The sequence below is a fragment of the Watersipora subatra genome, chromosome 10, assembly GCF_963576615.1.
Source record: "Watersipora subatra chromosome 10, tzWatSuba1.1, whole genome shotgun sequence".
NCBI lineage: Eukaryota > Metazoa > Bryozoa > Gymnolaemata > Cheilostomatida > Watersiporidae > Watersipora > Watersipora subatra.
In genome coordinates this window covers 15924883-15949831 of record NC_088717.1, presented here as the reverse complement: position 1 = coordinate 15949831, position 24949 = coordinate 15924883, and the positions used below count along the sequence as shown (strand labels likewise).

Below are 24949 nucleotides of genomic sequence, written 5' to 3'. Positions count from 1 at the left end.
CAAATGTTTTACCGTAAACTAATAACTTATCATTTAAAATTTTGTGCCAATTACATACAATGTTCATATTTGAACAATACTCTTGAGCTTCTGCATCTACCTATTTGCTGTACATGTACTCAAGTGGATTTATAGGCATGGTAATCCTAAGGTTATATGCAAGCAGTTTGAAAATCGTCTTATCAATGAAATGCATTAGAAATGCATTTCTCTCACATTTGTATTAACACTAATATAACTCAGATGTCACAAGATGAAAAAAATTGTCGGCACAAAAAAATCTCGACTTTCATTTCAAAAACCTGGTAGCACAAAAAAATGTAAGTCACAAAATTTGCAAAGCATAAGTCCGTCCATGTGATGTACAACGGCTGTAAATATAATTAGAGATCTTGCATATTACTAGCAGTAATACATTCCTTAGGATGTGAGTACAGGTACAATATTCTGACAGCACAAGAAAATGAATGTATAATTAAACATAGAACGAAGAATTAAGTTGATACTTCTCTATCGTAGATAAAAAAACATGAAGCTGGTTGGCTAGCTATTTATAGCAACCACAAACTGAGCATGTGCTAGTATTGAAGCGGTGTAAATTATTCACTCTTTTTCTTGTGGATGCCATTTGCGGACACCTTACTTTTCTCGCCATTTTTGATCTGCTGGTGCAACCTGCCGCAGTCGGTTACAAGGTTACGGTTGAGTATGGAGGAAGCAGTGAGCAGGCCAGAATACATTCCCCCGGAGAAGCCACACATAAGTATATCCTGGGCATTAGAGAGACAATATACATGTTGAATATTTAAACACAAGATATGATATGCACTCAACAATGTCATGGGAGAAAAATTTACAGCCATCGAAAGTTTGGTGTGGCATTAATGAAATGTTCGACTACTGAGCTATTTGAAACAAATTCCTTTTGTAATGATTTAGGCTAATTCTAATTTGGATTGATCTATATAAATGCAGGAGAGACTACATTGGGTAGAAGTACTTTGGGATTCAAACCAATTAAAATCATTAAGAACCATGTGCTCGTGTTAACGAATGATTATTTGTTATAAAAGCGAGATACTGTATAAGTTTGCACCCGTCTATTATTGTGACCTTGTCGTTAACAATAATACGCTTGTCATAGAACCCATGATGCAGCTTATTGCTACATGCCCTGTACACCAATATGTTTGTCAAAAATCTCAAACACAAAAACAACTGTAGGAAGTTAATTCTCCGAATTTAAAAACCTGTTCTGAACTTGTAAAAAATTTTGACATTTTATATGACAGTGATTTTTTCTTTATTTTAATTTATAGTCATATAGTTTAATTACAATAGAAGAGGTACCCTAGTATGTAATATGCACTGATATAATAGAGACATGGCATTTATTATTCGATCAACTAATGATAAAGAAGAGGAACTGATGGCCTAGTCTATCTTCAACATCTGTTCTTTGCTTCCAAAGCTTGGTTCTATATATGCCGCAAAGCACCGGCGACAGCGCTGCATTCTATTGCGGCGAAATGTGAACCTACTACCTAGGTACCACCAGTAGTTGCCGGCGGTCAACGCAAGAGTTTAGCGCTGTTCAAATTTCGTGAAAAGCCGTGGACAAAACCTTCCCGAAATGTACCAAAGAGGTAAAGGTTACCATTATTAAAACGGCATGGCCAGCGAACATTTTATGCGATTATTAGTGATGCAGCTTTATATGTGAACAGAAGCCGCCGAGCCTAGCTTCGCAAGCGTTTTGCTGCGCAAGTTACTGTCGGGGTCTGGCAATGAATATGAGAACTAGGCTTTAGATGTTTCCGTACATATCACTAGCAGTTTATGATTTGATATGGGCACATCAGATGGATTAATTCGATTAGCTACATATTATTTAACATGCATAGGTGAAATAATGCTTGTCAAATCAGGTTTTCAACTATTTGATTTGTTTTTAAGAGACAAAAGAGCAGTTTAGATGCAGCTCTGTAAGGATTCGATTCAATCTATATCCTAATAAGAGCAGTGTCTGTGCAATAAAAATCTTTCCCCGCACGTGAATCGAACCAGGGACATCACAATTAAAGGCAACTACCCTGCCACTACATCACTCCGAAGCCGTAACAATAAAATGGATAAATCTCCATACACTTACTACTCATGACGATCTTTAGCGGTGCACATGCCGAGCAAGAGATCGTATATAAATCTCAGTGCTTGTTTGTCGCCTGTCTGCCGTTTGTGTGCCCAGTTATTGTAATTATGTAATATAATGAAAAATTAGCTTCACACCGGATTTGAACTCGGTCAAAACTTCCAGTTTTGCAGACTGACATGCCATCCATTACACTTTGCATCTAACTGGCCATACTAAGGAATAATTGTGCACATCATACTTATTACACTGAATGCCAAATGGTTAAAATAGCATGCTTCACGCTTCATCATGTACACTTGAAGATTATGACTGCATGAGAGATCGCGACGCAATCTTTTTTCCTGACACTGGTTTAAGAGAAAGGGACACGGCTCTTATCAAAGGTATATATTACTATAGTATATATTACTATAGTATATATTTCTATAGTATATAACACTATTATTATATAATCATTCAGCTAGCTTAAGTCACTCAAATTCATTGGGTAACGAAATGTGGCCAATTGAAAATGATCTTTTATGCAAAAAACTTTTTTATTACCTGCGATATGCCGGGCATTTAGCTAGTAAGCATCTAAAAGACTATAGCACACATTGCTACTACTTCAGATAAACTGCCAAGTTCTCTTCAAGAAGGTTACTTATTTTATACAATTCTGGCAGCCAGACAAGCTCAGTCATACAATATTGCAGAGGTACCTCCATGTTAAAAAAAGAATAACAAAAATATACCAAGTGATGTAGCCACGGTGCCACAGCAATAGTAATGCTACAAATATCTTAATCATCGATTAACTATTATATACACAGCACACATATATTAAATGTAAATATTATAGTGTTAAATATTATAGTGTTGCAAGAAGTAAGCCTAAAACTGTTATCTACAAACCACACTAACCTGACCAGTCAGAAACATCCCTGGAATGCCTATTTTCGGACGAAGTTTAGCCGCTATTTCAGGCTTAAATCTCAGCTTGTTATGGTCAAGGCCATAGATCTCTCCTTTAGTTGATCGTATGTAATAGTTGTTAGTGACCGGAGAACCAAGTTCAATATATTCCACCTACAAGCATATCAAATATCAAAGCATGCAGTGTTGGAACTGTACTTTATCCTTTGGAACTTACTAAATGTCTCAGATGCAAACCAATATGGAAGGTGAATGTAAATAGATTTGGTTGCCAAAAATTTGATAAATTGGAATGCCGAATGCTGAATTTTACGCCTATAAAAATCTACAATCTTTAGGCCAATACTATTATTGGAATACGATTTCAAAGAAAGATCATCTTTAGGAAATATTGATTATGCAAAAGAGTTAGCTGTAATATATTGACTTGGTAGTTACCAATAAGTACTTGCATCACAGCAAAGGAATGAATACGATAAGAAGGGAATTAATGTTGTAAGTTACGAGTGAAAAGTAATGGTGCGTTTACACTGGCCGATTTTGTCATCGATTTTGTCGTGCACAGACAAATTTGATGAGTCGGTGTCGGTAGGTGTGAACAGAAAAATCGGTGTCGGCACCGATCTGAAAGTCGGTGTCGGAGCTACCCAGCAGTGCCCGGTTGCACCGACAAATCGGACGCTCATCAGCCAATCAGAAGCTAGGAGCCTCTGGTTAAATGAGCCTAGGCTTTAATGACAGTGCTAAGTTTATGAAACGAAAGGGCTAGGTTTAATGAGAGGCTAGAAGACTGTCATTAAACTTTCCCTCGTTCTCTTTTTAATAGTGAACCAGCATGGCTAGCAACGATGTGAACGCGAGAGTACCAAAAAATCAAGTTCTTTAATTTAAATTAAAAGTGAATAGCCAGTTGTACGACTACTACTAGTACTACTACTAGTTCTACTACTAGTACTACTGTAAAGGAATTTGCCGGCCCTTACTTGGTACGATCTAGATTATGTCATACAGAAATAAATTGCTTGTGATTTCATTCAATGTTTTATTAGCGAAGGAAATTCACTAGCCGAGGAGCGTACGGCCATTTGCTCTGTCTACTAAGTGAGCGTTGCTCCCTTATATACAATAAAATTGCCCGTTTCGGCTAACGGGACCGAGTGAGAACACCGGCTAACAATGTTTGAATGGCCAATAATTAGGCCCGCTAGTGCGTTGATATGACAACATAAACAACGACAATTGATAGCATAACGAGTAACAAGGCCAACAATAAAAAGGAAATAAAAAGGACAACACATATAATAAAATATTTACAGACATAAAATATATATAAACAAATAATTACAAAAAGTGTAAAGTGTTGGCCCGACGTCCACCACACTACTACCACAAATATACATTCATCATTCAATCTTCTTCATTATTCATTTTATTTATTATAATTACTCGGACGAAAGAACTGTATGTACAGTTCTTTGCTCGGGTTTTCATTGCCTTATTATTCATTCATTGCTTGGCATTCAGTAGTTGTTTCTAGCGATAGTAGTAGGAGCAGTAGTAGTAGTGTAGTACTAGTATATAATTTTCCACATCAAGCGCGTTGATTTTTATGTGTACTCGTCTTCGCGTGGCGGGTGAAGGTCAGAACGGCGAAACACTGTGATTGGCTGTTGGTACCGACAAAAATCGTTTGATCGTTGCAATGTAAAGGGGGAGTCGGTGTCGGCGCCCACACGTGAAATGTCTGAGGTACCTGTCTGAGTCGGGGTATTGGCACCTAATCGGAGTCGGTGTCGGCCAGTGTAAACGCACCATAACAGTTTTTTTTTCCAAATTTCCCTTACATTTCAAATATAATGATTACACAACCCCTGTTATATAATGACGTAACCATTACACACATAGAGGAATCCCTCACTACTTCGTGATTTGCAGCTTCAGTACTTCACAGTGCAATAGTTATTCATTAAAATTAAAGAAAATAAAAACAAAAAATCAAATACATAAATCTCTCTCATACTCTGACCCAGTGAGACCGCTCTCCAACCATCATTGTGATAGCTGTCGTCGCAGCGCACTGTTTTCCTGTTGTTTTGTGAAATGTAAATGTGCTAACGGCTTATGACACTTTCACTCCCTCAAAATAGTCTAATGAAGAAAAAGAGGAAAATGTTAATGATCAATAAAAATAGATTTATTACATACGAAGATTCAGGTTTATTAGTTGACGAATTTTCATTATTCAGGGGGTGTAGGAGAGTGCCGATCTTGAGTAATCACTTATATGAGGGAATACTATACCACAATATTCTTTCTTATCTGCTATTAAAAATGTTCAAGGTATAAAATGATTTCCCATGTATCCGTATCATTCTTAACTTAATGAGCAGAATTAATGAAATGTTTATAACAAACATAAAACTAACACAGGGTCAAAATAAAAACATACGATAGTCTGCAACCTACAACACGGGACTACAGTAACATTCATTGATCTATAGAATAAAATCACATGAAGTCAATTCAACAAGATTGATCTGGTGAAGCTCACCTAAACAGGAACTTTTAGAATATGACCTAATACTAATCATGGGTTGCAGCTAGTTGACAACATACATAGGTAATTAGAGACCCGTCCTGATTTCTATAGTTTGGATCTGTCTAATTGTTAGATCAATAAGCAATATTTATTATAATATGAGCTAATAAATGTGCACATATTTACATTAGGCGCTACATCAGCATACCTGATGATCATTCATGGCACACCAGACTGCCAGGATACTCGTAATAATAACTTCCAACTATCCACCAATGTAAAAAGTTATCAGCTACTAAATCCCAAAGATGAAAACCAATGTGAGTCATCTTATCTAAAAAGTGACAGCAGTCAAGTCTAACCAATTGTTAACTTTATGGAGCAGACAACTCCATATAATCATGAGTAATTTTCTCCTGAAATAATTTATTCTTTGATTACCAGTATTGCGGGTCAATACTTGTAGCCTTGCTGTTATAAATATGTGACTGATTACCTACTCATTTAACTACCCCAAACTCTTGTTAGGGTCATTATGCATCAGATGCATCATTTCCTTTCATTTTACACAAATTTGTTAGGATAGTCAAAGATTTACTGCAAGAACAAGTCCTACTGTTAATACCATTATGGAGGCGTCGCTACCGAGTCCAATTTTTTAACATTGCAAAGGATTTTGTACTTTATATGCCGCTGTGCATTATTGCAATAAATAATATTATGAAATTATGGCAATAACTCAGAAAACACTAATGAGCTTAAATTTATTTTTTCAAAATGTTTAAACACTACAAAAGCAGCACTTAGATTACACGTATCTTCCCCATCTTAAATGCACTAGAAAAATGAAAACGAGTTATTTTAAAATTCTAAGCATTGCGTAGGCAGCTGTAAAAAGCAAAGTCGACAAAATGTGACAGGCTGAATGACAAAGGCGGAGCTAAATTCGTGTTTAATGTAAATGAAGGTCTGAAAAGTTCTTAACGAATAAACATTAACGAATAAACATTAACGAATAAAGTTTGTACAATTCTTGTGCCCCATTTCCCTCCTGTGTATCTCTTTACTAACCAACTGGGAGTATGTATACCTTGTCTTCAAGCTGAGGGTAGTACTTGCAGACCTGCGACCACATTTGCTTTGTAAACAGTTCCTTCATCGACTCGTAGTCATCTCCCCTGTGCTTGACCTGAAAATAGTGAGTCAATGACTCCTTCATATACAAAAAGACCAACTACCGTTGTACGCTATAAATGACTATATAATTTTCTAATAGTATTTTTCGCAGTTTCTAAACTTGAAGCTCTCATGTTCTTCTTGTTGTATTAGGTATTACATGTTTAATATTGTTCATTATCTTCCCATGCTTAAATATTGGTTGTTGTCTTCTCTGGCTATCCATCATAATCTTTTACCTGCGCGATATATCCCAGACTGGCTTTTATTGTGTGCAGGATCCAGTTTAGCAAAAGGCTGATTACATGCACTTCGAGAGAATCTGATCGCGTAATAAAGTATCTACAACCGCACTTACATTAATCGATATATTAAACGCTTTTTTTCAACCCACTTAAAATTCCTATTATAAGAGATACCTCCAGATACGAGTTAAATGCAGCTAGTAGTCAGTGATATGCTAATGGCTGATTATGTATCAAGCTACTAGTATATCGCAGAGATCTGTGCCGGATATTGAAGAAGCCATACCAAGAATGTCTCCCCATGCTGTTCTAGAATTGTCTGCAATTTATGAGTGGGTTTAGAGACTCTTTCAACAGTCTTTTTATCAGCCACTTTCGTAACGACTTTGAAACAGCTTTTCTAGCTACACTCAAAACTTGATTTACGATCGCCTCTACGGACCAGCTTTTGTATATATGTCGTAACGTTTGATCAAATATTTGTATCAACACATGAAGTAATGCTCTATATACAACATGCAAACATTCTTGAAGCATCACAGTTTTCCAGGTAAAAGAAAAAAATTGTAGAAATTAAAAAGGAAATGACAAAATAGTAAAAATACAAAGTATTTCAGTTAAACTATAATTTAATTTAAATTTAAATGTAATTAAGGTGTAATTTAAATGACATATTTGTGTTACTCACTCGTTAACAAACTTACTCATTGTTGTATCTCCACTTCCTGTTACTGACTTTAAAATAAAAAAAATTATAAAAACCTCTTTTTATTTAATACTAATGTATTAACTTACTTTTACATATAATTAAGGCTTATCAAATTTAAATTTTATAGCTTTATATAGTGCATTTGTCTTAATGCTATAAGTACAGCCTTGAAGTATTTATAAATGTCTTTTGGACTCTGGAACGCTTTACCCAAAATACAATGCATTTCGTAAGAATGCTTGCTCTAATACACAATACGAATACTGAAACAGAATAACTTCTGTATGTAGAAACTTGACTGTAGTACCAACGTAAGCTACAATAATAACGGTTCCAGCATTATTGCACGTTAATACGACAATAGCGCAATGAAATTCAAAGTCGTCTTCTCAGTTTTGGCTAAATTATTAGAACAATGAGTATTCATTTAATATTACCTTCCATAATTAAGTGTGAGATAACAACAAAGCAAACGTTTATTGCAGCTTTTGAATTTGTTGATTGGATACTTTACTGGAGCAATTATATTTCAAATCAACAAAGTAGTGATGCTTCTTAAGCGACCTGCAATAATTTAAAATTCCAGTCATATCATAGTTTCTATCTCAAAATGCTAATTTCCGCTACACTTAAACCTAAATACATCTATTCGTATGTAACACAATATAAAAAGGAACAATTTATTCACCTGCTCGCTCTCCCAATCTTTAAACCAGTTCCAGTTAGCGAGGGTCACGACTGTGCATACTGACTTGCCTGGGTATCGCTCTTCCCAGGCTGGGTCCTACAATAAGCCCGATCAACAAATCAAGATTAATTGAACACTAGTCTTCATATAATTTTTTAAAGCTAAGTGACCGTTGCTATAATACCGTCAAATGTCAGATACATCTTCTGTCTATGCTTCTGACAAGCATTTCTGCTTCGCAAGCTACAGATGAGGAATGATAAACACTTGTTGTTATAATGCTCAAAAGTCTGATTGGTTAATTTTGTACTGCTAGTACAGACTGGTTTACGCAGAGTTATACTGGTTTGAACCTGTTTTAATTAGCAACTACAGTCGACGCACCCATAACGTAAAATCCATGTAATGTAAAAATTAGCGTAATTTTTTTTCTGCGTACTACACAAAAAATCCACTTATGTAAAGTGTCAAGTTGGCGCAAGTTCATAAACTCTATTTGAATAACGAGAATTTTGTAGGCAGTATTAAAATATTGTTTCCTCTCTTGCGACACTAAGAAAAAAAAAAGTATGTAAAGTGCTATCTCCATTATACCCGCAAGTTTCGTGACAGTCTACTCCGTCATGATAGACTGTCAGGCGTGTCGACAAAGTACAGAGAATAAAGTAGCCAGCAATCGTTCAGAAATACTTGCAGGCGATCAATTGGTACAGGTATTATCGGTCTACCAATCTTAATGTCACGAGTCGGAGTATCATCGGAAGCTAAATTTTATTATAACCTTGACCCCTGCAAACAGATAGACGACGAAAAGATATACAATGCTCTTTTTATAGTGAGATATATTTTTGTTTTACTTCATTGTAGATGTATAAAATATTTGTTAACATTTTTCTTTTGCAGAAGAGACAATGTTGTCTAGAAAATCAAATTCTTGTAGATGGTATTTTACTGTTCGTATAACATGAAATTTTTATAACATAAATTGCCCTTGTAACGTTTATTGCCCTTGGAATGAATTATTTACTGTACACTAGTTTTCTACTAGCGGTCAACGCTGTTAAATATTTTACTTAGTAAGCCTTGAGTAATAAAGCAGCATATGAGAAAAAAGGATAAATAAAGCAAAGATGGGGCAGCAAATATTTTAAAATTTCAATTTAAAGAAATCAGATTCATCAGGTAAAGGCCCCCAGAAATGGTAAAGTTCCAAGTTTCTAGAAAATTGAAGTTTGCCCATTCAAGTACGTATCCAACTAACAAAACATGAATTCAGGCTAGATAAAATTAAAATTCCTATATAGACATTTTCTACTGTTATGCAAGTCCAATGGAACTTTCTAAAAGGGAACTTGCCACCATGTAAGATAAACTATAAATACATAAATGTCTGAATACATGGCAGGTTAGGCTGCAATGAACTGCGGCTGTGTCACCTTGCTAGATTCTGATATAGATGATACTCATAGTAGACATACAGTAATGAGGGGGAACTGAATAAAAATCCTTTAAAAGAATAGTGAGACAGAAGAACTACTGATGACAATGTTACAGATGTTGCTGATAGTAAGATGGAGCTAGAGAAAGATTGATAAAATAATAAAAGAGGATTGTGAGGTGTTGAGGGAAACCCTGACAAAGCGGGAGTATTGGAAGTAATGGTATTGGAAGTAATGGTGGAGTACATGAACAAACTAGCTAACAATAAAATACTATAAGGCATTAAACAAAGGATGGGTTGGGTAAAAAGTAAGAAAGGGAGAGAATGGGAGAGTTAGGAGTTAGCTTACCTTGGCAGAAGGAAACGAAATGAAGAGCAATGGGATCTCACTGGGGTTTTCAAGGTCAGGTTGATGATCCATATAGCTGTTGAAGCTTGCATTTAGATCCTCACTATTTGTGAAAGAAAATTCTATTGAGACAGCATTCTTCTGACAGCATAGAGACTTTACAGTCATGGAAGGACTCATGAGAGATGGGATCGATTGTTATCAATCAAGTAAGGGCCTGGCTACACACACTGACACCACTGAGCTTTGCATCGCGCTGACCCCTAAAGTGACCAATGAAAATTGGCTTCAGCAGCTTGAAAGTTTTGGAAATCTTTAATATAATTTTTTTAGTGCCGTTACTGACGCATCATAAGGATATTTGTATTGTAACATGGAGCATCAAAGATTTGTGATAACAATATTGTTTGTGTAACTGTTTGCATAGGAATATTTTGCCAAAAAACAGACATTAACAATGAAAAAAACAACCAAGGACTAAAACGCTTCAAGTTTGTGACACAACTTGAACTACAGAAAAAGAATTTTAACGTATTTAATTATGAAAAAAAATTACCTGAAATGTTTTATAAACAACAAGTCCAATTTGTAGTAGTAGCGTTTGTATAGATGTTATAAATGAGAATATATTTATCCACATATAAATAACTGTTTGTGTGAAGCACTATTGTAATCATTATTCAGAAGCTAATCTTGGACATGGCTAGAATGTGTTGATAGTGAATGAGATTGAATCAACCCTGTATTAATTAATATTTCAGTCAACTACAGACACTGTTTTAGCTCTAACAATGTAAATCAACATTTTTATTGCGAAACCGATGCATGGGCAATAAATTGCCGATGTGTCACAAGTGTGTTAGTTGTAAAAAGATGTATTTTGTAGGTGTGTGTAGCCATACCCTAAGGCCTATGCCTCAAGAATACCTTATACACGCACAAACATTGCTTACAGCAACACATTAAACAGGAAAGAAGAAAGGAAAAGGTTTCATTTTGGTTTCATTGCAGTAAAATTGCTGGCAATGAACAGAAATAAGATCAACTCACTCCGTAAAGGCCCAGAGATTGGCAGCTCGTAGACCAAGAGATTCTGTTGTACCATTGAGACCAACAAAGAGACTGAGAGCTGCCACCCCATCTTTAATGTCTCCTTTGGACAACATATCACCTAGTCCTACAAGTACAACGTGTTATGTCTCCTGCAGACAACATATCCCCAAGTCATACAAGTACAATATGTTATGTCTCCTTTAGACAAGATATCACCAAGTCCTACAAGAACAACCTGTTATATGCCTCCTTTAGACAACATATCACCAAGTCCTACAAGTACAACCTGTTATATGCCTCCTTTAGACAACATATCACCAAGTCCTACAAGTACAACCTGTTATATGTCTCCTTTAGACAATATATCACCAAGTCCTACAAGTACAACCTGTTATATACAACTAAAAGCTGCTAGATTACTAGTTCTACCCTACAGATCACTCATGTTATGTATCGTAGGTGCTACTCAACCTGTAGATTTGGCTGTCTCTTCTGGCAGCATCTTGAGAGTATTTGGAATACCAGCAGCTGATACGATGATCTTAGCTCTTATTTCTACAGGCTCATCACCCTTGCTTACTCGGACTCCTACAGCGCGTCCCTTCTCTACTAGGATGTCTGTCACTGAAATAGATGAATTATACAGTTATACAATAATAAGAGTCGTGTTCACCCGTCCAAAGCCACGCTAACAGCGTTAGGAAAAAACACTGCCTCCAATAAGAATCGAACTTGGGCTTCGGATTAAAAGGCAAGCACCCTACCACTACACCGCTCAGTCAACTTGCTTTGCCACGAAATAATTATGGATATAGTGATTATTCATGACGATCTCTCAAAGCGCACCTGATTGCCCTCATACTAGTACATCATGCTATCATATATGATGTATTTCATGGGGACTCTTGCTCTGTATACATATCAACTGAGTATCCGGCTGGCGTTACGGTCTAATCACCCGCTAGCCATAATACATTGACAGGTTGGGTACGACCAAAAAAGACTCTAATCCAATAAATTTTGCTGTAGAATTATGGCTACACTATTGACATATCATGATACATGTTAGCGAACACTATTTTAGGTTATTTAAAGATATCAACTCTTCTATAACACATTTATGAGCGTGATATGTATTTACAATAATGAGCGGCAGTAGAGGTCACACCTGTAAACAAAAGCTCCAAATTTGGAGATCATTACAGATCCTCTGCCAATTTTTGATGATTGAAAACTTTGGGTGCTCATTAAGCATAGAAGCATAAGCATAGAAGGGATGTTTTTATATGTGATAAAAACAGTGTATACATGATCTATGCACCTTGTGAAGCCTAGCAAAATGGTTTGAAAGCTTTAACCAGAAATTCATTAACAAAACTTTGACCCTCCTTGAAATTCACCTTGTCAGCCAAGCATACTGACAAAACAATAAGGATGATGTAACTAGAAATACTCACCATCAGCTCTAACAAAAACTCGGCCTTGACCTCTCTCTATCACGGGTATCATATTCATGGCGATCTCACTGGCACCACCCACAGGATATGATGAGGCGTACGCAAAGTGGTTCAACAAAACTGCCTGAGCGATGATGCTCGAGTCGCTGGGGATTGTACCTGAAGCAAAAATAAACCAGGATGTAAGCTTTTAATATGAATTCACAAGACGGTAATTCACCATATTAATTTTCAATTAAACTAGGGTTGAGATCGATGAGAAACACATTGAATTGTGAGTTGTTGAGGCAAGATCAATTCTACGTAACCTGACATCAATTTAAGTAATATTGTAATTAAGTAAGCAATGTACTTCTACCTTATTTTTATTTTATTGATGAGTATGTTGTTCGGTGCAGTAGTTGACTTTAGGTCACATGACCTACAGCATGCTGTTATGAATACACAAACGGACCACAACGCTGCCAATATTATTTACAAGTAGCGCATCAATTATAACAAGTTACCCAACACGACGCTAGCAGCTCACATAGGACGGCCTTTAAAAAACCAAACTTTTTAAAAGTGAATACTTCTAGTTTGGTACAGCGATCCTAGGTAGAAAAACAATGCGGTACGACTAACAGCGTGTGTGAGCTGAACCTGAAATATCGCATGCCTTAGGACCCATGCACAAGAGGTGAGTAGCATGCAGGATCCATGATTGCAAGCATTAGTTTAGTTATTTGCACTGCTAACCAGCCTAACTGTTATGGCATACCATCTTTCAAAACAGCAAACGCACACACAGGCTAACTCCTAATATCCTAGCCCAGTAGGCGCTCCTACATCGTAAATAATCCGTTCCGGGAACACTTACTTTATAGGGGATTTATGTTATAAATAAGAACAGTAAAATACATGTAAACTGCCCTATCCATTCCAAGATCTTTCCAAACCCACCCGTTTGGCTATGCAACAAGGAAAACTCGATGTAACTCTTCTAACTTGGGGCTGTACTGCAGTATTATTGGTTTGCATCAACAATTTTTTCCTTTATTGATCAATCTTACAGGTTTCATAGACCATGATCGCGATAAGTTTTACAATAAGTTGATGGGAAGCGCACATATTCGACGTACATTTAGGAGCGCACATCTTTGACGCTCATCTACAACGATTTGCTTATTTTGTTATTTGCGAATTTACGTTATAGGAGGTATACGTTATAGAAGCGGCTACTGTGTAGGAATCTGTACTTTAGAAGCTTCAGATTGGCTGCGCCTTTACAGTATATCTAATCGGAATAACTGTTTGGAGTTAAGGAAAGAAAATTTAAACAAAAATCTCCTGAGTTTGTCATAAGGAGTTGAACCTTCTGGAAAATTATATATGCTAACCATAGTCGCCGAAGCAGTAGGAGAGGACAGCTTTGAGACGAGAGTTGGTAGTGATAGAGTCGAGGAACTGTTGAGTAGTCATGTTGGCATACTTTGTGTAGGAAGTGAAGAGACTAAGGAGTCGCAGTCGCAGTATCCAGCTTGTCACTCTCTTGTTTAGGTATTTTATCATGATAAAATATGGAAACAATCCTCGGATTTCCTACAAATCATGACAAGTTCATAATTATTTAGAAACAAAGCTCTTTCTTCCAAATTTGCAATTCCAACTGTTTAAAGAGACTCCTGTTCACGACCGTCTCATGCGTTCACACGTGAGAATGTTTTCAGAGAGTCGTGACACTCAAGTTTGGTGACATAATCTAGTACTAGAAATTCCACTGTCATACAGCCCACGACCAAAGAGATATTGGGAAAAAAAGAAAGGGTACTGATGGTTGAGAAATGCAATATTAGCAGTCAAATGACACTGCAGTGCAATAGGATAACTGCAATGGTATCTGTAATGTACTGGGTGTGGGTGTTATTATATACAACAAACAGCAATAATGAAAGGAAAAGATTATATGTTTATATCTCTCCCCCTGCAATAGGAGAAATGCAATATTAGAAGTAAAATGCACTGATACTATTAGAATAACCAATATTATTAATATAGTAATACAGTAATAATAGAAAACCAATGAACAATTCTGTTTACATTTAAAAACGTCATAGCTAACAATATCAAGAAGTATCAAAAAGAATATCCAAACTTAGTAATAGTAATACAGTAATAATAGAAAACCAATGCACAATTTTGTTTACATTTCAAAACGTCATAACTAACAATATCAAGAAGTATCAAGAAGAATATCCAAACTTATAATTAAATATCGTAATCTCATAAAAATCGTTAAAAAAAATCATCGTCATTTACTTTACTGACACTGCGTTGGACATCAGTTAGAATACCAAAGTACTCAAATGTGCCTGAAATGTCAGGTAATTTGAAATGGGCAAAAATGAAACGATTTCAGTACTCCTACGCTAATCGCCGAAACCTTCGGCAATTCAACAATGCTATAGACTGGTGAAAAGTGCACGTTATTTTTTCGTGAAATGCGCACGATTTAATCGTTCTATTCTTTGCCGCTCGGCGTTTCAATTTCCGGTCTTAACTTTTATAAAAGTGAGGCTCGGCAAGTTTTAATAACGATTTTCGTCCAAATAAATCTGTCTATTTGTGTATAATCCGATCAGATGGGTAAGTTTTAAGATAATAACGACGGTTTACAAAAACTCGCTAACATATTTAAATAGGTTTGTATGTGTTTTGTATCGTTACTATACTTTAACGACTCTACAAAACAATGGTTAAATTTGTTGATGAAATTTTGATACAAGGGTTCGTCTCATTGTTGATGAATAATTTTCGGGAGTTCTGTGCACATGTGCATTTATCATAAATCTCCCAACCAATCGCTTCGCTCTGTTTGGTTGTGGGAATATTTAATGGTGGCTATATGTAAAACACATAAAAACTTTAAGGCGAGCCGAAGGAAAAACTCGTCATGGAGATACAACCATTCGATTTTTTCCTTTACACAGTGGGTGATAAAATAATCATGGTAGAATAGAACAGCGCTAAATCTTTACTTTAGTAATGTTCATCCGTCTATCCGAAGCAACAGTTTGAGGCACGAAAAATTGCATCACGCAGGATTCGAACTTGCAGCCTTCAGCTTAATAGCTCGGCATGCTACCGCCTCCACTTATTATCCACCTTCATGGATTATGGAATAGTTGTGAACAGACTTATTCTCTGTACTTTGTTGGCACACCTGATGATCTCTAAGGGCACACTAGACTGACCTAATATATGTTTCTAACCAAAAAATAAAAGGCAATTCTATTTTTATCAATGAGATATGCGTAGAAATAGCCAACGGATGAATAGCTTAAAGGTTGACTTGCAACAAAATTCATATTACAGTTATTTGGTATCAAAAGATTCACCTTGTCTTACTCTGTTGTGTTGTAGGTGCCAAATATGTGGAAATGTGATTAAAAGCTTTTAAAAGCTCAAAAACGAAAAGCCGCCGTAGACTGGAATCTCTTTATTTCTCTGACGTTGTCATTACAGTTTTGGTTATTGTCTTGTCACGTGATGTTCTCACGTGAATTGAAAGTCCAATAAAAAGCTCAATATAAAACCTATCGGGGCACTAGTTTATGACAAACACTTCGGGTTTCCCGAAGACGCCGTATCAAATATAGATGCTCGCTACTTTACAGTTTTGTTCCGGCTTGGTCTAATCGGCAAGTCGTAATCTGATCATGTGACCCAATACTTCGAAAATAATTTCTGCAGCACTTTTCGAGTATCAAAAGTGACCACCAGGCACGTCATGATTATCAGACAATGATATGTACTCCTTCGAGCTAAGGTTAACAAATTAAACGAATTTTTACGGTAAGTTATAAGATATCGCTGCTAAAATAAACAGCATTACAATGACGATAAAACAGACGCGTAAGAACAATAGACATGGTTTTATTGAATGTGTGAAGTATATTTGTGAAAATATTTCGACGAATAAGGTTGCAGGAAAGTGTAAACAGACACCATCTACCACAACTACGCCACATTTGAGCCGTTTTGGAAAGAGAATCCAAACTACAGCGGTCTCGTGTGGCTGCGATTAACTGTTCGTTTTTGAGCTTTTAAGAGCTTGTAATCACATTCCCATATATTTTGCACCTACAACACAAAAGAGTAAGACATGGTGAATCTTTTGATACCAAATAACTGTAATGTGAATTTTGTTGCAAATCAACCTTTAAACGTTTTTAAAAGGTCCATGCATAGACAGGACAGCATTCTTATGCATCATTAAAACTTTCCAGCAGCTTACACTGGAAGGATGGTCATGTCAAAGTCTGTGCTTCATACAACAATGTCCCATTGCAACCAGCTAGGCATTGCCAATCCATGCAATGCATTACTTTGAAGGCGTAATGTTCGCTGTTGTGAGAATGGCAACTGTTCTGGTATACCTGTTGCATTATGCAGAGTTCAGCCTCAACAGAGTGTCACACTCCGGGAGATTCCATATGTAGTGGCATGTAGATCAATGTTCAGACTGCATCAATTGCTCTAGCATCACACAATCATTCAACTAATAACACATGCTATACGGTGGACCCGCCATATGACATTAATTTGTTACGGCGTTGAGATCCCAGGGCAAAAATGGCGTAGAGAGAGGTATAGAAACCCGTAGTAATTATCTAATACAAACACCTTTCCCCCGGTAAAAACAACATCACAATTGTTATATATTTATCATACATATTAAAAATTAGTAACAAAATAGTATATTAACCTTAGTAACTTGAATGTTATAGTAAATATTATTTTAAACATTAGAATGCATCAATTTGACATCAATTCGGTCACACAAGCTCAAGCCTTTACAAAACACAAAGAATGATGCACATAGAGCAAGAGAGCCTCGGAGTTTTTAAGGCATTGTGGGTGGTATTTCATAAAACAGGATATCGGCGTTTTGGTGATTCTGACGTATGCAGCACACCGACCACTAAATTTCTGCTGATACATTTTTGCTGATGGTGTATGGCAAAAATGTACTGTAACGATGGTCTGGAGGAACTTCGTGTTCCACATCATAAGGCGAGAAAAAACGAAAAACAGCTATGCCACAATCCAAGGTCCGCACTACATCAATGGCATATAGTGCCTCAACAGGTATTTGTAGCAACAACAACTGCCTTGTGTACACTGGTGTATGTGTGCAAGCTAACAGCAAGCATTTGGGAGTCATGCACTCTACATGCTCTATAACCAGTTTCAACCATAAAATTGTAAGCATTTGAGGTAGATTTACCTTCATTGTAGCAAAGAACTTATCGATAGCCCGAGTCTCATCAGGAAAATACTTGTGTACACTGTTCTTGAAGTCGTCCTTTCCACTAAGTAGACGATAGTCTGTTGCTTGTCCAGGCTTGCCTATTGCCACCTACATCAGGCTAAAGACTATTACTGCTGTCAATAGGAATACAGCTAGAGTGTCTAACATAATATATTTATGGTCTTTTAAGAGATGATTTGAGCAAGCAGAAACCATACAAACATACATAGTGATTCCATGCTTTAAATGTTGGTCTTTCAGATAATTATCTCATACATGAGAAGTTAGAAAGTGTTTGACACTACGAAATGGTTGGCTGACATTGTAAACAAACAGCAATAAACAACCAAAATAGGTTATATATATATATGTATATATATATATATATATATGTATATATATATATATACATGTATATATATATACATGTATATATATATATATACAGTCAAACATGGATAACTCGAACTTCACGGGACCGAGCGAAAGTGTTCGAATTATCAGAGCGTTCAAGTTATCAGAGCACTGTCACAAGTCCATGTATTTACTTATTAGTAGATACATGTACATATACAAACTATAATATAAATCAAAAGCACAAATGGCTTGTTTCAAAATAAATGCTTCTAATGTAAAGTTTAAAACGGTTTTATCAACAAGTATAGAGATTTTTCTATCACTTGAGATTGGTTTGTTGTTTGAGGTGATGTAATTGCCAGGACGTTTTTTAGATTGCCATTGGCAAAACTTGATCGTTGTTGAAATGCTCAAAAGAAAAGACATCTTTTTCTTTTGAGCGTCTTACCCACGATCAATTTTGCCGATTTTTCTTGAAGTTTATGCAAAGATTACCTCACTTTACCTTGCTTCCGAAGGACGATCGCTAAGCAGATGTTTGGTATAAATCAAATTTCACCAAACCTTTAGAAAAGTCGTTGACAAAAATATTTTGCCGATGGTAGTAATAACGACGCTTATGAATTACGAAAAGTTGAGGTTTACCTCTATGGCTTGGAATAAAGTGATTTTCTAAAGCGATAACAACCGTTTCGGTAGCCGTTGGGCAAAAAACAGTTCGAGTTAACAGTGTTGGGTTCAAGTTATCTATAGCAATTTATCATTACGTGGGAACGGACCAAAGAAACCGTTCGAGTTAACCATGTGTTCGAGCTATCCGTGGGCGAGTTATCCATGTTTGACTGTATATATATATATATATATATATATATATATATATATATATATATATATATATATAAATTTCCCTCACGCTCTGACTCAGTGAGATCCCTCCACAAGCATCAATGTGATAGCAGTTCATTGTTTTTTTTTACATTTTGTAAAGTGTAAAAATGCAAAGCGCATGTGGCAGCTTCCATCATGCCTCAAACAAGCTCTACCTTCAAATTGTCTAACAAATTCCATAAAAGATGGAAATGCTTAACATTACTGAAAAAGTGTCTATATTAGATATGGTTTTTTAATCTCTACTTCCCGGACTTTTACTCATCGTGAGAAGCGCCAGAAAAATTAGGGATTACCGTACACTCAAAAAATCAGCTTATGTATAAATAGTGACTGTTATGGAGTAAAAGTAAAAAAACTGCTTCACTTTTTCTTCTTATATCATTTTGGCTTACAAACTTGGGTGACATGAGATGTTGTTGATGAATTATTAACCAGTAACCTACTGGTTAGCATTAGTGATTCCAATTTAGTCACTTGTATACTCAATATTCGCTCATTTCCATATCAAATAACAACCTATTTGCTGGACATAGCAGTTGATAAGGTCATCCTGGTCTTAATTAGATCTGCCGTTGATCAAAAAATATCTTTAAAACTTCACACTTTGGACCCAAAACCAATTTTTGAACAAAGTTTTTGCAAAGATAAGAGAGGCTTTCCAGCGACCCCAGGCTAGACAAAAAGTGTTTCAGATGGTTAGATAAAAAATGTTTGTTCAAAGTACAAAAGTACAAAACTGGGTAGGGTGTAGTAGATTGTCTCAGTCATCTAGATGCACAACACAGATTTAACAAAGCCAACTTGAATAACCATCATTTGAGAGGTAAGATACTACTCTTGAATTGTGAGCTGTTTCACCAGGGAAAGACATCATAACGGCCTGACTTGGTACCTATACAGAAACATTGATCATGGATCACAGAGTTAACAGAACCACCAAAAATTTTGCTACAATATGTTTAGGATATTTGATCATCATTTTGCAAAAAATGAACTAGTTAGTGTTCTTTTTACTTAAAATTCAAAGCACAATATCGTAGTTTCATTTTTTTCAGATTAAGATTGATGAAAAAGAAAGTTGTAAGCAGCAACCTAATTATTTATACAATCGCAATTCTTCAATGTCGAGCTTCAGATGTCTCTGATGATTGTATTTTTATATTAGAGAATGAGCGTTTGGGTTTTGGTCAAACTGCAAAAACGATAGCATTTTTCTTTTGCAGCCGGCTTCACTAAGCTAAAAAAAATGTAATAGGGCTTTTGTTGGTCAAATGCATCAACTGTTGTGCAGAACCTTTTTCCGATTCCAAGAAAACTTTAGATTAAAGCTCCAGCACAGAAACTTTAGCTTCCACAGCAAAAATACTGTATGTATGTCAGCAAGATATTTTCACAATGAATCAATTCCATCAGAACGAGCAGATAAATTCATAGTAAAAGTTTTAATGATCACTAAATCAATATTTTATAAAAAATCAGCAAAAAATGATTAGTAAAGTTTCACTTGATTTTATGAACCTAATCATCGGAGTTATCTCGCCTTAACTACAAGATAATGGCATACACAGTAGTGATCCCAATTTAGCCACTTGCATAGTCAGTATCTGCTCTTCATCTTAACAAATAATCACCAAATTGTAGAGTACATGTAACTCTACACAGTTGGGCATATCACACATCAGCTTTAGCCATTCAACAAATAACTAACCGTGTCAAAGTTCTGATCTAGGGGTGCCCATTGAACTTGACCATCTGAGATCTGTTCAAAGAGGGTTTTAGTCATGGTACGGTGCTGCAGTTCCCCGATGTAATGTATGCCTGCAGCAAAAACTCTGCGTATAGTGTGCCTCTCTTTTAATAACAATAGTAAGTGAATCAAGCTTACAATTACTTAATAAACTAAACGCAACAATATGTTAGAGAGTTAATCGTTACCTTCACTGTTGCCAAGCAACCATGATTTCTGGTTAGCCTTACAGGAGTAGCAGTAAAGCTTCAAGAGCAAGATTTGCTAAGATAAGTTGATAAAAAAAATAACAAATCACGAGACATGCTCACGCGTGAACTATAACGGTACAAGTCCCAAGTGACCAGCAATTGTTATGTAGAACAATAATTAAGTGAGCTGCCACCCATCTCACACACAAATGGGTAGCCACTAGTCGGTCAGTCTATTCAAGTTAGGAAAATCCCTGCTGAGTACAGATCTTCAGCTTATAAAACAGTACTGTTGTCAACGATTGTGTCTCATTTACGATCATTACATTTACATGATCACATTCGATTGCCAAAAGTATAAACCACTAGTGCGATAACAAACAAATTAAAATGCATTCATTCATAGTATTTACAAGCAGAATAGCTCTTTGTCGTACATACTTTTTCCTTACATTTGTATTAGTCCAAGATTTCATAATTAGTAGCTCGACCTGAGATCAGCTAGTTGGAGCAGCCCTAAGTACTCCATGTCACAACGCCACAACTCTCAAACCTCTTCAAATGTCAACTTTTTACATAATACCAGTAGTAAATGATGACCATAACTTATTAGTACTGGCACTCTAGTGCACCGTCAGACATCGTCAAGTGTAATAACTGCACATACAATTATTTGAAGTTACTAGTGAGCAGTGGAGGGGTGTAGTTGTTAGAGTGTTGGTTTAACATGCTGAAAGTTGAGAGTTCAAATCCCATATGATGTCCTTTTTTCCTAATCATCAACTATGGTTTCAAATAGAGAAGTGGAAGGACGCTTACTATAGTGAAGATTTGTAAAGCGCAAACAATCTTTACTATAATAAGAATGTCAAGGCCTGTCAATCAAACACGAATATTCAAGCAAAATGGCTCACAGAGCAGCATTCAATACTTCGACTAGCAACAGCATAATCTGTGCATCACGCTTCAATCTGCTTACCGCTGTCAAACTCAAAGCCTCTTTCAACAAAACTGTGACAGCAGCCTCCTGCTTGGTCATGCTGCTCTAACACAAGAACTTTCTTTCCGGCCTTTGACAGCAAAGCAGCTGTTGTTAATCCGCTTATCCCTGAGCCGATTACGATGGCATCTATCTTTTCTGGAAGCCTTTTACGAGAAAAACCTGTAAAAACAAAAATGATAAAGCACTTGAGATTTTCACAACACTATGCTTGGTAGTTATAAACAACAAAAACAACGCCATGAAGAGTTGTTTTACCACTACAGCGTTCACTTAGTAAATGAATACTTATTCAAGCCTAAGCCAGGTAACCAGTTCCACTTATATGAAAGATTTTATAGCTGATATACGCAGCATCAGCACAGATAATAAATTTTTGATCTACTATACTGAGAGTGTAGTCACCGAACATCTTCATGCCAGACTTCAGCAAGACCTCTTTATGGTTTAAAATTTCTTTGTCAAATCCAACTCGAAAATGTACATGAAGAAACTGAACGAATTTGCATAAAAACATAATAATCCCTGCATTTAAAAAAAATTGAATATGCTAATTTTATGATGATATCATTCTCCGGCATTATAACACTAGAACAGGAAGCTGCAAGGTTTCGCCATCTTTGTTGGCCTGTGGAGAATCAAACAAGTACGAACCAAAAATTGTGGCTGATGAAAAAAGCAATGCTTAAACAACATTGTAGAAGACTTGTGTTTCAGATAACAGCCTTGGGCAGAAGTTACCACTACTTACCTTGCTTGATTACCCTATCTCGAAGCGCTTTATCAAGTACTATGGGTCGCACTGGTTGTCTGCAATCAGCGTAGAATGGATTTTTTCCCTTCTTCCCAGTGGCAAACAATAATGTGATGTAGAATAGCAGGCAGTATAAACCTAAAGTGGCTAAAATAATACTTGGATGATCCTTAATAAATAAAAATATGCCTTCCAAAATTGCCATGGTCACATATAGGTTCCACCTGCAACGAAAAATACTCTAGTTATACTACACATTATTTTTCTGTGATATTTTAAAGTTTTCAATTATAAATAGGAATTCTGCAATACTATTTTAACTAGACTTGCGGTGAGCTTCCTCGGCATATTCTTTAAAACATGAAGCCAATAAATTTTACTCAATAATTGCAATTAATTTAATTGAACAGTCTATTCGTTTTTCTACACATTTCTTACCAGTAAAGTATTGCACCCGTGTACTAGGTGTCACACAGCGTTGTGATGTTTTCGCTATTGCAAAGGCCTAAGAAAGTTCAGAGAATCAAAGTTCACTATTCCAGTTGCTACCGGAAACAAACCAATAGACTCACTACTCAAATGAACAGACTTTTGCCTTGAAGCAACCATAGAGGTAAATAGGTTCCTACCTAACAGAGGAGCGAGCGATAAGGCAACACAGATACACTCATTCTCTTTGTTATGGAACGTTTTATCTGGCTATCACCTTAGCGATCATTGTGTGTACAACAACTTTATAAAACTGCTGCAAATTTTAATAGGCATGACCATAACTTGTCATGAGCATTTAGTGTGCTTCAATTGTATCATTCTAACCATATTTTCTTTGCTCGCAGAAATCAAAACATGAGAAGGCAACTCTAAAACATTGACCAAACAGCAATATTCTACGGCATTTTTTGTGATGACAGTTGATGAATAGCATGTACTTTACCATACCTATAGTTCATAAAATAACTTGTGTTTTTATAGCTGTGTATATAACACGCTAAGCAACACGTAAAGAATGACTAATACCGTATGTTGCCACAATGGGCATTCGATGGTGTATATGAATATTATGCCATTGGCAAAAAACACTGAAGGATAAACGAAAAGTATAAAAATATAACTACTAATATATATTTATAAGTACACATACTCTGCAGTATCTAGGAAATGTGTTGGAGCAATTTTCAATTTCTCTATTTGGATACAAAGCTAAATCGAACGCAGGACAAACATTTTGGTTTACTGTCTTAAATGGTGATAAGGTATTTTCAACAAAAGGATTACGCAGGCCTAGATCGGCCAACGAGTGGTGATGCTGCTTAGTTAGTATTCTTTCTACGGATGTAGTACGATCTATCCAAAATCGTAGACTTTTCGCGTCTAACATAAAATATTAAATCGTAAACCGTAGTTTGTTGCTAACGCGTGTCGCTGTCTTTCGCGACTAGGTTGGTAGAGTCTAAGGCTAATGTTAAATGGCGGACAGTTCTATCGTGAGGCTTTGTCGGGTAGCATCTTATTGGGTATCTTTATAATTGGCAGCTTTTCCAAAACATTAGTGTTGTCTGTTAGCATAAGATCTTCTTCTATTTGAATTCGTTACTGAAGAGAATGTACTTGTAATACATATTTTGAAAGCTTATGCAGTGGAACCATCATGATATGTATTAGAATATAATAGGTCTGAACACTCAACGCTTGCAAAAACAATTTTGTATACTTGATGTACGTCTTCACTCCTCTGACAACAAAAATTGGTTGCTGTTACGATTGGTCTTCTAGAGATTACACAATCCAAAGTTGTTTTGTGGCGTGGTCTTACTATTAGACTTCATGAAAATTTCAAAGAAAAATTTAAAGAAGCCATTGAAGAAAACGCGTAGGAATGGGGTGGAGACAACCCTTACTTCTGACATATCTGTGCTGCCGACGAAACAACCCGCCGAAACCAGCAGAGTGCGCTGAACTCAACGCTACCTGTGATACAACCTGCTGAAC

At 36.2% G+C, this 24949-nt stretch overlaps 1 protein-coding gene across 2 annotated transcripts; it reads right to left on the bottom strand.

Annotated features, from left to right (window-relative positions):
• Positions 1-202: 202 nt before the first annotated feature.
• LOC137405743 (all-trans-retinol 13,14-reductase-like) lies at positions 203-24254 on the bottom strand. 2 transcript variants are annotated; one of them, XM_068092119.1, is made up of 14 exons: positions 24102-24254; positions 22958-23184; positions 22186-22368; positions 20977-21086; positions 17997-18128; positions 14107-14308; positions 12728-12886; positions 11742-11894; positions 11268-11394; positions 10218-10320; positions 8428-8523; positions 6700-6798; positions 3059-3223; positions 203-770 (listed from the first exon to the last, which is right to left on the bottom strand). In XM_068092119.1, the coding sequence occupies exons 2-14, from the start codon at positions 23163-23165 to the stop codon at positions 600-602; spliced, it is 1908 nt and encodes a 635-aa protein (XP_067948220.1). In that variant the 5' UTR covers positions 23166-23184; positions 24102-24254; the 3' UTR covers positions 203-599. The 2 variants fall into 2 exon arrangements, with proteins under 2 accessions (XP_067948220.1, XP_067948219.1); XM_068092118.1 differs by lacking the exon at positions 24102-24254 and adding an exon at positions 23399-23503.
• Positions 24255-24949: the final 695 nt, after the last annotated feature.